Source organism: Bicyclus anynana, chromosome 12 (genome assembly GCF_947172395.1).
Source record: "Bicyclus anynana chromosome 12, ilBicAnyn1.1, whole genome shotgun sequence".
Taxonomy (NCBI): Eukaryota; Metazoa; Arthropoda; class Insecta; order Lepidoptera; family Nymphalidae; genus Bicyclus; species Bicyclus anynana.
In genome coordinates, this window is record NC_069094.1 from 10,763,754 (window position 1) to 10,781,899 (window position 18,146).

At 37.5% G+C, this 18,146-nt stretch overlaps 1 protein-coding gene across 1 annotated transcript; it reads right to left on the reverse strand.

Annotated features, from left to right (window-relative positions):
- Nucleotides 1-671: 671 nt before the first annotated feature.
- Nucleotides 672-15,423, reverse strand: LOC112056837 (cell division cycle and apoptosis regulator protein 1). The gene is made up of 16 exons (XM_052884629.1): nt 14,592-15,423; nt 13,576-13,724; nt 13,099-13,324; nt 12,355-12,644; nt 11,244-11,511; nt 10,779-10,944; nt 9,784-9,936; nt 9,397-9,560; nt 7,878-8,048; nt 6,795-7,160; nt 5,622-5,857; nt 4,297-4,399; nt 3,153-3,267; nt 2,551-2,786; nt 1,926-2,041; nt 672-1,725 (listed from the first exon to the last, which is right to left on the reverse strand). Exons 1-16 carry the CDS (start codon nt 15,276-15,278, stop codon nt 1,521-1,523), a joined length of 3,651 nt encoding a protein of 1,216 aa, XP_052740589.1. The 5' UTR covers nt 15,279-15,423; the 3' UTR covers nt 672-1,520.
- Nucleotides 15,424-18,146: the final 2,723 nt, after the last annotated feature.

The following is an 18,146-nucleotide window of genomic DNA, read 5'->3' on the forward strand; positions in this document are numbered from 1 at the left end:
TGGACATCCACTGCATGAACTTCCAAACACCACATTCTCGAGCCGCCAGCATCCATGCAACCCGCTTGATGTCTTCGGTCCACCTAGTGGGGGGTCGACAAACACTGCGTTTGCTGGTGCATGGTCGCCATTTCGGCACCTTGGAACACACGCCCATCGGCTCTTCGAACTAAACGCCCCACCCATTGCCACTTCAGCTTTGCTGTCAGTGATTTTGATTTTTCTGCGGATATCCCAATTTCTGATTTGATCAAGCATAGCTCGCTCTCGCGACCGATACGTAAGTGCATTAAATAAAGCTGACGATTTATGTCCACAAATGATCCCACATTTATAAAGACAGTAGTTTCAGATCCCAATGCCATCAAATATTAGTATAAATAGTATAGAGAACTCTATAAAATATTAGTGAAAATTATTACTAACAGAAATTGGTTAAATGTAACTTTTCGAATAAGAACAATATCTTTATATACTGGGTGCTCGGTAGTATTACCCATAAGTCCACTTATACATCTCCGAACTGCGTAACTATTTTTTTTAACTAAAAAAAAATTGAATGTTTTTATACAAAGTAATTTAGAATACAAGTACAATTACAATTATTAATAATTCCTAGAGTTGTGGAAAATACTCCCGAGCACCCTGTAGAAGCAAAATAAAACACTTGACAATTTTCACATGTTTATTACTATTGCTTTTACCAATAAGAGCGCGCACACACGACCAACTTATCTATTTAACACGTTCACTGCGGGACGAGGTCAATTGACCTCGTAGGTACCTATCACGTCTTCAAGAGGTACGAGGTCGATGGACCTCGTATCACACCACTGATTGTTTTAGTACGAGGTCAAAAAACCTCGTACAGAAAAATCAGTGCTGCAGCGAACGCGTTAAGTTTCAGCGCGCGCACCACATCACACAAATAATTGAATCACACATTTTCAAGTTTACATTCTCACGCTCACTTATAATAAAGAATATCACCGTAAACTTATTCCAAATTCTAACATACTTTTTATGTAGATTTAATAGTTAAACATTTTTTTTGACGTCCACATTCATTAACATGAGCATGTTATTACCATAATATACAAATTATTATTTTCAAAAGTATTTTATAAAGATTTCTATCCAAATTTCTAGTTCCCTATAAGTTGCAACACACGTTTTTGTATATGCAGTTAAGTCTTGTGTTTAGAGCAGACTCGAAGTTACAGATATCATTCATCATTATCAGCCCATATTCGGCTCACTGCTGAGCACGAGTCTCCTCTCAGAATGAGAGGGACTAGGCCAATATGGCTTGGCATACTTCACATATTATGTAGAAAATTAAGAAAATCCTCAGGTATGCAAGTTTCTTTACGATGTTGATTTTTCTTTCATACTCATTTAAACTATACTTTATTTTTACTTTTACAAGAAAAATATTGCTATTTGGGCAGATGACACAAATTTCAATATGTAATTATTTTATTTTTAAAGTAGGTAAGTTTCCAAAATCACATATATTTTCATTCCTTATCGTCAAGATCCATGTTCTCTGTTGTCATAATGTCTTCTTTAGTTTGAACCAAGTCTGTTAAATTTTCCTCAATTTTTTCAGTTTTCTGGTCTTTAACACTATCATCATTAATCTCTGTAACATTTTCGTCACCGCCTTCTGTTTTATCTGTTACCGACAGCTTTATGTCTTTCACATCTTTCTTATCTTCAGGTCTGGAATAGAAAAAATATTATTATATTTAGAAATTTTGTTTTATATAGTAAAAAAGTAATATTGTGGACTGTAAATTTTAGTGAAGTTATTATGAAACTTTAGAAACAACACATTGAAAATGAAAAAAAAATAAACATTTTTGATGTTAAACAGTACACATCGAGTAAGGCTGTAGTAATAACACATAGACAGAACTTACTTCATAGGTCCATTGACGACTTCAACAACATCGTCGTCCTCATATTTGATGTTAACCACAGCTTCCACTTTCGATTGGATGCTCTTGAGTGCGGAATGGAATATTTTAGAACTGGCCTGCAATTAAAAAAAAGAAATTAGTTTATTTGCACTAATTTTGGTCCTAAATTATTATATTTTCGACCAAAATTCCTCAGTGCTTGAAGACGAAAGTTTTCAATCAGTGCGTGTTGCCAGTGATGACCAACAGATCTGAGATTTGGTCGCTAACTGTTGCTCTCACAAAAAGGCTTAATCACTCAGCGAGTGATGGAGCAAGCTATGCTTGGAGTTTCTCTGTGTGATCGAATCAGAAATGAGCAGATCCGCAGAAGAACGGATAGAACGGAAGAAAGGCTAGTTACCACCCTACCTACAAAGACGTACCGCCAAGCGATTTAGCGTTCCGGTACGATGTCGTGTAGAAACCGAAAGGGGTGTGGATTTTCATCCTGCTGCTAACAAGTTAGCCCGCTTCCATCTTAGATTACACCATCAGGTGAGATTGCAGTCAAGCTTGTAAAGAATAAAAAAAAAAACGTCCATCGGCTGTTATACTGATCTGATCATGAAGAAAAACAGCGTACCGTGAGCGACGCGATCTTCGCCCGCGCAGCAGCGAGCGCCGACGACACATCGCTCAGCTGCGACTGCGCGCCGCGCTCCGCATTCTGCGTGCGCGCCGCGGCCGCGCGCGCCGCCTTGAGCGCGGCGCTCGTGTCGCGCAGCGCCGTCTCGAGCCGCGCGCGCTCGCCCGCCCAGCGCGCCGCGCCCAGCACTAGCGCGCCCACGTCCACGAGCCGCGACTTGTACATAACTATACCTGTGGCATAGACGTTCATAGACTAATTGATACAATTTTTAAATGGTCTTAAAATTGATTATTACATTGAAAAAAATTCATCATATTTTTTTGAGACGTGATTATATTATTTTTAAATTAAATATTTATTTGACAATAAGAGGCCATGATTTTCTATATTTTAATTGTTTCAACGGAGTTTTTGACAAAAATATTAGTTAATAATTTAATTAGACGTTAAGAAAAGTTAACTGTTGGTTTGTCAAAATAACTTATTCTAAAGGCAAATAAATGTGACAAAATTTTGAATGTGTTTTCTTATTTATTTTTGTGTAAAACTGTTTGTTTGTCAAAATAACTTGTTCTAAGAAAAATAGTTACACTTACCACTGTTGCTAACATCTTTAGTTTCCGCAGTACTTTCGCCGTCATCGCTGCCTCTGTTGAATATGGGCAGCAGTTCTCTGTTACCAGCCGCTATGGTTGCCTCCAGTTCGGCAATCTGCAAATCATTTTTTTTTTTAATAACTGACTTCCAAAAAGGAAAGAGATTCTATGGATCTATGGATGTGTTTTATGGTAAACTAGCGGACGCCCGTGACTTCGTCCGCGTGGATTTCAGTTTTTCACAAATCCCGCGAGAACCATGCATTTTTCCGGGATGAAAAGTATGTGTTAATCCAGAGTAAAATCTATTTCCATTCCAAATTTCAGCCAAATCGCTTCAGTAGCCGCAGCGTTAAAGAGGAACAAACATACTTACACACAAACTCTCGCCTTTATAATATTAGTGTGATTATTCATGGACAAGCAGTCAACCCACCTAATGGTAAGTGAAAAAGCATCTCAATGATTGTAATTTAAAAATAACTGTAAGCATTAATTTATGATCATGTTTTCCTAATACATATACCAAAAACATATACAGGGTGCTCAGGAGTGTTTCCCATAGCTCTTTAAGGAAAATTGATTAAAATTTTTACAGAACATGTGTTCTAAAATGAAAATTTTTGGAGTACAAAATTATTATGACCTAGCCAAACTTATTTATACTAATATTATAAAGCCGAAGAGTTTGTTTGTTTGTTTGTTTAATTGAACGCGCTAATCTCAGGAACTACTGGTCCGATTTAAAAATTCTTTCATTATTAGATAGCTTATTTATCGAGGAATTCTATAGGTATTTCTATGGGAATGACAACCACTCGGGTGATACCGCGCTGCGTCAGCTAGTTTATTCATAAATATCAAGAAGTAGCTTACTAGTGTAGTGCGGAGCGCCAGTTGCAATATCTCGTCGATATCGACAGTCTTACCACTACGATTACGTATTTTAAAATCCAAGGATAGATAAAGGCGTGTGTTACATAGATAGTCGTAATTATTTGAATTACTTAGTATGAAAACATAAAAAGTTTTTTTTTTTAATTGTTATGTCAACACCTTAAAGTTATGGGAAAAATTCCCAATGACCCCGTAAAATACAAATCTGAAATATTGCAGTTATTAATAAAACAGTAGTAGTGCTTACTTGTGGAGGCATTTCACTGGTCACAATGGTGCCGTCGAGTGGTAAATCTTGCATGTATTCTTGGGAGCCCGCTGACAAATCTTTGACCGCTTGAATAAGAGTCCTATGAACAAAACACAGTTATTACTTTTTGTATGTATTTTTTTTACTGAATGTACACTAGAGTATGCTTCGCTGAAGCTCATGATAAGATTATGCAGGTTAGATTGCAGTCATCAGGAGTTTGGGCAGGTGCTGAAGCTCTGCCAGAATTGAGCTTGAAAGCTAGACAGAACAATGCTTTAAACCTCTCAAAAGACTTGGACCTCATCTTAGAACAAGCTTTTTGACAAATCACATCTTTCTTTTGCCTATAAAGATAAGTCCATCCATCCCTAAGGATGGGTAGCGTAAGAAAAGGTTTATTAAGAGCAAGAACAGACAATGACACTAACACAGCAGCTAAAACTTTTGCAAAAGGTTAGTGTACAAAAAGGGATTGTTTCAAAGTTCTCTAACAGTGCCTAAACAGTAACAGTGCAGTAAACTGGTAGTTTGAAATAACAAACACGCTTCATTATGCCTTTATCAACCGACTTTAAAAAAAGGAGGAGGTTCTCAATTCAATGCATGTTTTTTTTAATGGTTGTTACATATGCATTACAATTTTAAAATTATTTTTTGTTTGAAAGAGTATAACTTTCAGATTGGTCCCATTTCATTTTCATGAAAATCGATTTAGTAATTTTGTGTTAAAATCAAAATAACTGTAATATGTCCTTGAAGTCGGTTCACTTTTTATGTTAAAAAGATTATCTTCATGCAAGTGCCGTAGGCTCCTTAATGGGACCTCAGCGGCGTCACCCGGAGTTTTGGGCGAGCCCAGATGCATCGCCTCATGGTGCCCAAAGGCAGAAGCAGAATATGTGGGCTGAACGACTTTCTAAGGGCATCTCCTCTGAGACTCACTGTGCCTGTAAATGTCAGCACGGATCTTGAAAGCCTCGCCCAATTACACATTTCGTAACGCATTCGCCAACTTACTCCCCAAGTCAAGCAAAGTGCTCAAAACTGAGCCTCAATAGCTCAACGGTAAGAGCGGTCTGACTCAAACACCGTGGTGGTTCGATCCCCGCCTGTTGGTCTATTGTCGTACCCACTCCTAATACAGTCTTTCCCGACTAGTTGGAGGGGAATGGGAATATTGGTCATATTTCAAAGATATGGCAAATATTTAAAAAAAAAACTCCCACTTGTAACTGAAGACATCGCGTATGCACACTTTCTCGAGTATTTCAAAGATATGGCAATATATTCTTTTTTTTTTTTTTTTAAAAAAAACCCACTTGTAGCTGAAGACATCGCGTATGCACACTTTCTCGAGTATGCTGCGCACTTGCGAGCGCGACAGCTGCAGGCCGAGGCTGGTGAACAGGTTCTGCAGGTCCTTGCGCGCGATGCTGCCGCCGCGCGCCGTGTCGAAGTACACCAGGGACAGCAGCAGGTACGGGTCGGGGGGGAGTTCCACCCCTCGGCTGCGGCGTCGCGGCGATTGGCTGCGTTCGTCGTCGCTGTGCGAGTCCTGTTTGCATGACATACTTAGTTATGTGTGTTTTGTCTTACACACGCGTGTGGTTTAATTATTTTTATTAATAAAAGCCTGAGCAGCCAGATATACCACACTTTATGAAGGCCTATTTTTAACGGACTTCAATAAAGGAGGAAGTTATCAATTCGTCGGAATCTTTTTTTTATGTATGTTTACCGATTACTCGAAGACGCCTGAACCAATAAAATTATTTTTTATTCTACTTATGCTTCTAAGGAAACAACATACTAAGCAGTCATGGATTATGGTCAAGAGACTGATCTCCGATAGACAAAGCAAAGAACCAGAACAGAAAAAAACAACAAAGCTATGCTCCTAATTGACTATCGACTATTAACTGAATATAAAACTTTAAATTTGGACTGACTGACAATAAAATTAAACATTGTTTTTTTAACTTCTTTTTCTCTTTTATCACTTACTGTATTTTGGAAGTTGGTGGTATTGCTTCTCTTTGACCCAGAAAGCATATTACACTTCGTTCCTAGGACTTATCATGAATCATTTGAGATTTTCCTAGCACAATTACTCCATCTCAAAGATGAAGAGGTAGGAAGAAGAGGTAATCATATCCAAAAATTTACAGGAGCATATTTTTCCTCAGACACATGAAAGTCTGGAAGATGGCTGTACAGAAAAATACCCCCGAGGTTCACTATATGGTTCATAATTTTTTCTACTCCCATTTCGTAATCTACTCAAAAAAAGTATTGTATGCCACTGCACATAATTAGCCATTGCACCACGTTGTTTGCACTAATGACTCGTGCTACAATGGACGTCATTACATGACAGTGGCATTTCAACTAGAGCACTATTGCTGTATGGTCATGAATAGATATTTTGTTCCTGGAACTAAGCACCATTATCACAATGGTTTGAATTCTTAAATGTAAAATTAACAAATTACCCGTCTATCACGCCTGCGTTTATCGTCTTTCCTGTCTTTGCTATCTTCTTTTTTGTCTTTGTCATCCTTTTTGTCTTTGTCATCCTTTTTCTCCTTATCTTCCTTTTTGTCCTTGTCATCCTTTTTGTCCTTGTCATCCTTTTTCTCCTTATCGTCCTTTTTCTCCTTGTCATCCTTTTTCTCCTCCTTTTTATCATCTACTTTCGCCTTATCTTCCTTTTTGTCATTCTTGTCAACACTTTTATCCTTTTCCTTGGACTCATCAACTTTCTCTGGTTTCTCAGGCAATGTGTACAGCGTTTTGTAGATGTAGAACCCAAAGTCGCGCATCAGCATTTCGTTAAATAGCTCCGCGAATACGAACAGCTTTAAACAAAATAACCGTTTAGCATGACATGATCAATGAAATCAAAGTAATGTTTACAAATAAACATTTGGTAAACAAATTTTGGTAATTTTCTTTTTTTTTTTGGTATATTTGTTATATACCAAAATATATATGTTGTACAAAATGTATATGGTTATATTTGTTGAATAAAAACTTTTTATTCACATAAAGTAATTCAAATAATCCGACTATCTATGTAACACACGCCACAAAAGAAATATTATTAACCCTGAAAATATTAATTTTAGAATACATGTTCCTTGAACATTTTTAATTGCTTTTCGGTAAAGAATATAACCGTAGCGTTATGGGAAATACTCCCGATCACCCTATATATACATGAAGATTTTTTTTAGTACGGATATTTTTATATTTTGTACATAAACAAAATTTAATGATCACTTATTTTTTCTTTTTTTTTTAACTCAAAAATAACAAAGTTATGGATTCACCGTGCAGGTGCCGGGTCCTTTACCACGCGATGGACCCTGCACCTGCGCCACGGAGCACCGCGCATACCTCTGCGCCACGGAGGCCGTGTTTGTACATTTATATTCTATTAATGATACAGAACCACGAAAAAAAATATCCGCACTTAAGACCGAATCACCCTGTATATATTATATATTATAAATGAACATGGCAAAACTAGCTTTGTGATAATATTGGAATGCTATGAATCTCATAGAACTCACCTCAAAGCTGTGCTCCTTGTTGTCAGTGATGCGATAGTCCAGCAACAGTGAGACGGTGGCGACGTTGCAGCTGAATTTGCCCGCCTTGGCTGTCGCGGACGGGTGCACGATTATGTGCGGCGTCGTTGGCATTGCGTAGCGCGATTTCAATGTTAGCTTCTCCTTTTCCAACTGCAATAGGGTAGTTGCATATCAAATTTATAAACAACTAGCGGACCCGGTCAAGCTTCGCTTTGACTTTTGTGCACTTTTTCCATACCTTTACCTACCCTACCCTTATCCTACCCCTACCCTACCTCTGCCCTATCCCCACCCTACCCCTACTTCTACCTTACTCCTACCCTACCCTACCCTACCCCTACCTTACTCCTACCCTACCACTACCCTATACATATTAAAATTCAAATTATTACGAATTTTTTGTATGGGGGTATAATTTTTTTTTAGTCTTTTTAAATTTTTCTCGCCGTTGAAACCATTCTAGATCTTTAACGAATATTTTAAAAAAATAATTGGCCAAATTGGTCCAAGCGTTGTTGAGTTATTCGCTTACCAACGCATTTTGCGATTCATTTTTATATTATAGATATTAGTTTCGTGTAGTACAGTGATTCCCATAGTGGTCTACATCGACCCCTAGGGGTCTATGACAAACCGCAAGGGGTCTATGTCAGCGAAAAAAAATTTGGGGGTCCATTAAATGAAAATGGTTTCCACAATAGTGGATCATAACACATACACTGACAGTACCTATTTTTACAACATATTATCTTATAATATCAAAACAGATACATTATTTTAAAAGTAACTATGAAGTAATTAAATATTATATGTGTTTATAAAATTGTGTAAGTTGTGCATACAGAAAATCAATATCAAATAAGTAGGGGGTCTACCCAACAAGGAAAAACATGGCAAAAGTGTCTACGACACAAAACAGTTTGGGAAACTCTGATGTAGTACATGGAATAAGGGTCCAAAATATATTAATAAAAGTTAAGGATTTCTTTTAAAACTTAATTTAAATATTTAAATATGATATGGGACGGGATGGGATGGGATGCGATATCGATATCGACAGCGATAGCCATGATAGCTATAGCGAACTTCGTTCGATACGGGGTTACCTCTTAAACTGAAGTTATTGATTAACTATTATCTTCAGTCTTAGACAATGGTTTGAAGAATTTTGAAATTTTTTAAAAGCTTCTATTCAGAGTGATTTTAAGCAGTGGCATTCTTAAACATCCAATTTCGGCAATAGGTATTTGCAAGTTAAAGATCCGCGAATAACGAAATATTTAGCTGCGAAAATAGGAATTTGGACGCAACTTTTTAATCCGCGAATAGTGAAAACGTGAATAAAGGAAGCGTGAATAACTTACGTTTTTACTGAAATTTGTATGTTTGTTACTAGTAATACAAAAACTGCTGAATAAATTTGTATGAAATTCTGCACTTGCTAGAAATTTGCATTTTTCATAACACCAACACATTATACTCAAACCAAAATTCAAACCTTTTTCTTTTCTTCCTCAATTTCCTTTTCCGTTTTTGGTTTCTCTTTCTTTTCTTCAACTTTGTCCTTATTGTCATTGTCCTTTTTGTTGCTATCCTTCATTTTATCTTTATCTGTTGACTCGTCAACATCTTTTTTGTCAGCAATTATTGCAGACTCATCAGCTAAAATAAAAAATAAATTAATTTTAATCAGATTTTTTTTTTAATTTTAATTAAGATTAACTTTGAAAGCAGTTTTCTAACTCTACCTTCAACATAGGTCTAGTCTATTTATTAGCATTGACAGTCTTAGATAGGTAATTTCTGAATGTATTAACAATGGGAAATAATTAAAAAATCAACAGCTTTCAATAGGTAAACATTAATATACACAAATATAATTTACCTGTATCTTTTTCTTCTTTCTTGTCTGCAGTTGATATTCTCTTCTCGTCCTGGTCCTCATCTTCTACCTCCATGACTTCTTCACCCTTCTGCTCCTTTTCTTCTTCTGTCTTCAGTAGCTTTGATAAGCGTGATACCAGTTGACTCCGTATTCCTAAGAATTAAATTAATACATACAGGTTGCATATACCAGCAAAGACGTGCCACCAAACGCCAAAATTGTTTGGAGTGTCGGAACGAGATAACGTTGTAGGACATTGAGGCTGTTAAATTTGTAGGACACGCAATTTGTAGGACATTGAGTCTGTTAAATTAAGTCAAAATTCAAATTCAAAATTCATTTATTTCAATTAGGCTTAGTTTGCAAGCACTTTTTAAATGTCAAGTTATGTCATAATTTAATTTATTCTAATGGTGGTAATAATAGTCGAAAACTTAAAATTAAAGTTACGAGGGTTCCAAATGCGCCTTGGTCCGAAAAGAGCCCACAACAAACTCAGCCAAGATTTATTTTTTTTGTTTACCACCATTTTACAAACTTATGTAGAATTAAGCAAGTAAGGTAAGTTGTATAATTAAGGAACAGTAAAAACAGCTGATTAGTAACAATTTTTAATAACTTCATTATTGATACAAGTTAGGAGGAAAAGTTGTTACTAACCGCTATGTTACAGCTACAATGTCTTACAAATTGATCAGATTTTTTTTTACCTGGTAACCCAGTTAGCCTCTCATAAAGATGAATATACTGACGGAAAATTAACTTGATAGTAATCAATTGTAATAAAATCATTTTAACAAAAAAATTTAGCAACTTCAAATCACAAAAATAAACTAAAAAGCGAAAAACAAAATCATGTGCTACTCATGATCACTTTGAAGGTGGTGCCAAGCCAATAACGAAAGAACAGTCTTTGAATACTAAAACTTTATGATTTAATCGGCTTTATTTAATGCATACTGGGCTATTTATCTGTAATACTGAAAATCTCTTACCTTTGCAGCTTACGTTTCGTGCACGAAGTTCTTGTCTCAATTGCTCAACTTTAATAGTTCTCAGTTCAATTTGTGAATAATGAGTTGGTTCCGGCTTGTCCTCGTCATCATCATCATTTTCATCTATTGTAATGGTACTGTCATCCTTATTTGGTTCTGATGCCTCCTAAAAAAAATCACTCTTAATTAGGTCTCAGTCAAACAAACAAAATACTATTAGCTCAAGGCATTAACTGAGATAAAATCGTGTATTATAAAAAAAAGTGATAAAACTTTATCGAAATTGAATTCTGCTTTAGAGACTATGTATCTACTATAAAAAAAAAAAGTATAAAAGGAATGCGTATCGTTCATAGTGTGAACATCGGCCAGATCAGCATCGGCATTATGCGGCAGCAGCTCGGGCGATGTCATCGGGGTATAGCGCGCAGCCGGAAACAATACCAAACAAAACTGGGAACAAACAATTTGCGATTTGTCCTTAGCGCCGTCGTCGACGGAGGCCGCATCGGGCTCGCCGCTCGGCGCCTCGTCGCCGGAGCTCTTCTCTTGGTCGCCGTCTAGTTTTTTCAAAGCAGCGTCACAGGCCGCCTTATAGTGGTCGGTGACAGTGGTCCAGTCGACGCGCGACGGCTGTGCCGACCACACGTCTGGCAGGAACAACACCACACACTCTAGTCGGGATTTGCCGCCGCCGCCCTCGCGCCAGTAGTAAAACTCCACCATTCGGTACCTGCGCGGGTAACCAAGTTGTAGTTCACATACTCACACTGCAGCCCAGCACGGGCTGCCCGTCCGCCGCAGTACACATCCCGTACGAGAGCGGGTCGCTATGGCACAATCTCTGCTCCCGATGTACGACCGCTGGTACTCTCAAATGAATGTGTACTGTACCATGATAGTGCCACTACAACCTCGAATCTCCTCTTCACAGATTCATTGTTACTGATCAAATGGGGATGATGACTGGGTTTGAATATATTGATTTTTATGATACTTCGGGTAAATAAAGTCAATGTTAACTAATTTATACATAAAAAGCAAAGATTGTCCGGATATTTGAAAAATAAATAATATTATAAAATTTCAAAATCTATTAAAAATCTTTTATCGTAATTAGTTGAAAGTTCATACAGTTTTAGCTTCCTTACATTGAATGTGACATTTTTTAATACATGAACTATAAACATAAATGTACAAATAACAAAGATATTAGATCTAAAGATGATTAAGTCCCTATGACATTAGTTCTTGCCATTTGGTATGGGGGATATATTTTTCAGGGATCCATAGCAGCACTGCAAATCTGACCCTTTAAATCCCTGTAGCTCCGAAAGTAATGATCGCAAATACCCTGTTACTTTTACAAAATTGCTGTACTACTATTAGCATACTCTTAATTTATGTACAATTAAAAAAACTGTCATCATCCCTATTCCTTTTGAATTTACAACACAATAGTTGACAATGTAAGAGGAAACTCTAGGTCCAGTTAGGATAAGGGTACAAACAATATGGACTTCTGGATTTAAAATAACACCAGTTAGATGGGAAAAGTAGTGCATAGACAACTTACCATTGTGCGCAGCTGGACAAATCGACACCCGTAAGGGCTTTGCAAGTCCTTATAGCAGTTTTGACCAAAACACCAGGGTCTGTGTCTGGATTTTCGCCATCTAGGGAAGGACTCCAAGGCCCACCTATAGCAAAGTTTTCACCCCCCTTACCCTTTTGCCCGACAAGGAATTTGATCAACCTAGTAGGATGCAAAGGGTTTTTGTTGCTACGCTTGTCCTTTTCATCAACTTTTGTTAGACCACACTTTTGATAGAGACTCTCTAATGTTGGCATACTGATCAACATAACCTGCAAGAAATAATATAAATAAAATACATACATTCAATTGATAATATTTCATTCAAGATATTTGGATTATAACTCATAAAATATGCTTAAAATTTTAATACTTGCCTTACTTTTAATACTATACCCATTAATAAAAAATAAAAAGATGAAAGAAACTTTTAATTGATTGTTTAGTATAAACTTTGTTTGTTGTTGTGTAAAGAAGCAGGTGAGCAAATTAATACTACTAAAACATATTTCAAGGTTTCTTATAATGTTGTTAACATCTAAAATAAAAAATACTAGATTCTTATCCAAAATGGGTGTGCAGGTTTTTTTTAATTATATCTTATAATAATAATAAAAGCCTTTATTCAGAGTTTGTCTGATCTTCCTCCAAGCTTTTCTACAATTCTCGATTTAATTCAATTAAAATTACATCTTAAGACAGAAAATATAGCATATTTATCCTAACCTTGGCTGAAAATCTGTAGTCTGCATCCGGAGGTTCTAATACCGCATCATTGGGACTAGGATCAGGAACATCTCGGCTCATGATGTGATATGCACAAGGATTATTCAGAGAAAACGGTGCCTGTGGGGGGAATGTTTCGCCCCACTTCACATATGCGTTGAAGAAGTCCGAAGGTATATACAGATTGGTGTATCTCTGAGATAGTGTAGGCACATCAATTTTTTGACTGAAAGAGAATTTTACTGTCAGATTGGAAATTATACACAAAATAGGCCAATTCATCAATATTTATTTTAAGGCCCATTAGAGGGCCAGATCTTCCAAATATGAGGGGTAATGAGGCTACTTATACTACAGCCTTTCTTGATGAATACTGTTTACCAACAAACAAATTAAAAATGAGAGTATAAACACTAGTCATTTCACACCTAATAATAATTACAATTAACTTGTTCTTAAATTAATGAAACTACTCACACATCTAGGGGAATTCTTGGCATTCGTACAACATATTTGGCAGGCGACGGCTGATGTACAAAAGTACGTTTGCGTGGTGGAGAGTCCCTACGGTTGCGACTGTCACGCCTGTCCCGAGACCTGGAGCGGCTTCTGGTACGGGATCTCTTCTAGAACGGGAGAAGTAATGCCTATGTATGAATGTTTATATATAGTGTGGTTAGGGCATTGCAATACAATATTATTTGTATTGCAATGTATAAAACAATATTAATTACAATTTCATTTACTCTTAGACTTTTAATTTGGCATCCACAATATGCATTTATGAAAACCGAGTAAAAATATCTAAATGAGTAATTATTATTAGAAGACTCTATTTATGAAGGTGTAAATTCTTAGCTTTCAATATTATTAATGTACCACCAAAAATACTGTTTTTCTTTATCAACATTTGCACTATTCATCATTATCAGCCGTTATGCATCGACTGCTGGACATAGGCCTCTTTTAAGCAGCAACCTGCCTTATTTTTGGCTTTTTGCATCTCATACATGCCAGCCACCTTCCGGAGGTGGAACACCAGTTTCTACTACTCCCCTCGGCAAGTCTCCCTTATCAAGGGGGAATAGTCTTTTTCTTTCTTTCTTCGTCGTCATCAACCCATATTCGGCTCACTGCTGAGCTCGAGTCTCCTCTCAGAATGAGAAGGGTTAGGCCAATAGTCCACCACACTGGCCCAATGCGGATTGGCAGACTTCACACACACAGCGAATTAAGATAACTCTCTGGTATGCAGGTTTCCTCACGATGTTTTCCTTCACCGATTGAGACACGTGATATTTAATTTCTTAAAATGCACACAACTGAAAAGTTGGGGGTGCATGCCCCGGTCCGGATTCGAACCCACACCCCCCGGAATCAGAGGTCATATCCACTGGGCTATCACAGGTCTTTCTTTCTTAGAAGGGGGAATAGTCATTAACTTAGAGAAGTCTAGGATAAGCTAAATAAAAATGTATACAATTAATATTTACCCTGTTTGACATTGTATTGGATCTGTCATCTCGTCGTGAGACTCGATCATCTCTGCGATCGTCTCGACGTGATAGAATTGTTTTTTTGTTAGACGGCGGCGGCACTGCGTTATACGCGTTTGTTTTGGGAGTGTTGACTTTCTGGTTCGGTCCGGCCTTCGGTAGCACCTGCACGCGCGTCGCGTTCCATTTGAACGGCATGTTAGGATTGTAGGTTGCTTCCACTAGCACTCTATCGTTAACTTTGGGGATAGACCCTTTAGCGCACACAGAGGTTTGGAAGAAAACATCGTGATCTACAAAACCAAAGTCATTGTGAGTCTTTGTGACGGTGCCGGTGAAAACACGCTGCTCGTTAGTTTGTTGATTTTGATTAGCGCCGCTGTTTTGGTACATGTTTGGGTTTAAAGCTCGTGGTGTGGGATACGCTACCACATTTCCTGGATACATTTGGTTTTGAGCCATTTGGTTCATCTGCATCTGCCCTGACATTGGCATTGCCATACCACTTTGCGCTTGCATCATGCTTGGATTAAACACCGCCTGTGATTGTTGGAATGGCATCATGCCTTGTTGAGTCATCATAGCGGCGTTTGGATCCATTATTTGGGGATTCATGCCGGTCATGTTTGTGTTCACATTTGATCGGGCCCATGGTGGATTTTTAGTTCCACTGCCTGTCTGCATTCTTCTTTAATAATTAATCACAACATAAACTATATATTACACTCTAAAGTAACAATAAACTATTGTTTTTCTATTATTTTGATTACAACACAATAATACCTAAACCACGCTGTTTTTAAAATGGCGGACGCCGGACGGAGCGGCCATAGAGTAGTAGGAGCGGCTAAAAGATGGCTGATCGTCCGGGCCGGGCCACAGAGTACACTACTTATACTGAAAGCACTGTTACCAACCTCAAAAAGCTAAAAAACACTAACTCACCAAAAAAAAAACAGTAGAAGTAGAAAGCAGTAGGTAAAGTTTAAAAAGGCAGATTATTATAATTTTGCCCATTTATTTTAAAGAACTAGCAGATGCCCGCGACTTCGTCCGCGTCCGTCGTGAAAATCGATATACAATTTCAACCTCTTCGCCACTTCTATTTACTTATAGGTCAGAGGCCACGCGTTTTATGTGCTTGGGCAGAATGCCCAGCCGTAGCCACGGTTGGAGGCCCTATCACAAACCCCTGGCCGAAGGCTGGTGAATAATTGAGTGCGAGGCCAGAAGCTGTGCGTTTTGAGTTTGGATATAGTGCCTAGTTAAAGCCACGGAAGGAGGCCATATCACCAACCTCCGGCCGAAGGCTGGTGTACAAGTAAGCGCGTGGCCAGAGACCGCGGGTTGTTGTACTTGGGTAAAATGCTCAACCAAAGCCACGGTCGGAGGTCCTACAATACAGGATTCCATCATCAAAGGACATGTCACAAAATGGGTCTTTATTATTTATAATTTATAAGCAGGTCGATAGTATTTTATATAATGATTTATTTATTTTGCTATCATCCGAGAAAAGTCGACGAACCCATGCGACAACGTGCAATTGCACGTTGTAGAGTCAATATCTCCTGAGGATGCTCCGGTTTCGGGGTGAAAGGTACGTAGAGAGTATTTTGTCGGACCTGGGTGACGTTGTCGCATGGGTTCGTCGACTTTTCGCGGATGATAGCAAAATAAATAAATCATTATATAATCATGAATAACTTCCGCAAAGTAACGCCTGCTTCTATCCAATATCGATAGTATTTTTTACGGATAAAAGATACAAATTGCTGTTTAGAAAATAATTTTCAGAATTTTTGAAACACTGGTTAATTAGATAAATATTTTTTTGTTTCGCTCCCTTGTCTACAAATTAAACATAGACGATACTGTAAAAGTATTTGACACCTATTTAAAATGTATCTAAGCCTAAGGCTATTATATATTTTTATCTTTGTATCTATATATATCTTTGTATCTAAGATCCTTAGACCATTTATTAATGGTCTAAGCTAAGATCTAAGGTAAAAGTGTTCAAAAGCAAAACAGCCTAAATTGAATGTGGATATTGAATTCATATCCGGTTTATGCTGTCAATGTCATGTAATATTGTCAAATTGCAGACACTAGGTATAGAGAAACATTTATAGCGTAGACAGAGAAGTTTGAACCAAAACAATACTATTGCTTTAAAAACACCATAAACGAACGCGACTAAGCGAAGATCACTGACAATCTGTCAGGGTGTTAATTGCCATGATAAAAATTCTTAGTGTTCTTAAATATTGAAAAAAAATATATTTTATATAATTAATTAAAAAAAATGCGGGTTCCAAAAATTGTGTTATTTTGGGTTGTGAGCCCTGTATTTTATGTTTCTTTTAAAATAAAAATAATTTGTTCTAATTACTTGACACTCGGAATAAAGACCCAGGCTCCATACAAAATTAGGACATGTCCTTTGTACATGATGATTGATTGATTGATTATCCTAATAATATTATGAACGCGAAAGATTGTATGGATGTTTGTTACTCTATATAGCCGCTACTACTGAAGCGATTTGGCTGAAATTTGGAATGGAAATAGGTTTTACTCTGGATTAGCACATAGGCTACTTTTTATTCCGCAAAAATCCATGGTTTCCCGAGATTTACGAAAACTTGGGATTTTGATTATATGAATGTTTGTTACTCTTTCACGCCTCGACTATTGAACCGAATTAGCTGAAATTTGGTATTGAGATATATTATAGCATGGATTAATACGTAGGCTACTGTTTATCCCGGAAAATCCATGGTTCCCGAGGGATTTGTGAAAAACCAAATTCAACGCGGACGAAGTCGCGGGCGTCCGCTAGTGGAGCTATATGAAATAAAAACAAAGAATCTTCCAAATCGGTTCAGGCATCTTCGAGTAATCGATGAACATTCACAAAAAAAACATTTCGATGAATTGAGAACCTTCTTCTTTTTTCAGCTTTTTTAGAAGCCAGCTTACAATGACACAAATTTTAACCTTTTTCAACCATTTAGGGGTTCAAAGCTTGTCAGTATAAAAATGAAGCTCGGCCTTCAAATGCAAAATATCTTCTTTTTATCTTCTTTATCAACATATATTCGGCTCACTGCTGAGCTCGAGTTTCCTCTCAAAATGAGAGGGGTTAGGCCAATAGTCCATCACGCCCAATGCGGATTGGCAGACTTCACACACGCAGAGAATTAAGAAAATTCTCTGGTGTGCAGGTTTCCTCACGATGTGTTCTTTCACCGTTTAAGAGACACACAACACAACTGATAAGTTGGAGGTGCATGCCCCGGACCGGATTTGAACCCACACCTCTAGAATCGGAGGCAGAGGTCATAACCACTGGGCTATTACGGCTCACGGCTTAGCAAAATATAACTATCTACAAAGAATATATACTTACTTCAAATGTTAAGATTGTACATAGGCAGATACTTGTGGGTACCGTAATATATAATTAATTATTCATTCATAATTGTTATACCTACTTACTGAGATGAGGTTCGTAATGAATGTTCATCTCGAAACTGATCAGTCGGG

Bases quoted from the DNA above. Each gene is read 5' to 3' on its own strand.
- LOC112056837 (XM_052884629.1), bottom strand. From the start codon at position 15,278: ATGCAGACAGGCAGTGGAACTAAAAATCCACCATGGGCCCGATCAAAT. The intron at 9,937-10,778 runs GTAAGAGATTTT...TTTAATTCTTAG, and splicing joins ACGAAACGTAAGCTGCAAAG to GAATACGGAGTCAACTGGTA. The intron at 2,042-2,550 runs GTACGCTGTTTT...TTTTAATTGCAG, and splicing joins CGAAGATCGCGTCGCTCACG to GCCAGTTCTAAAATATTCCA.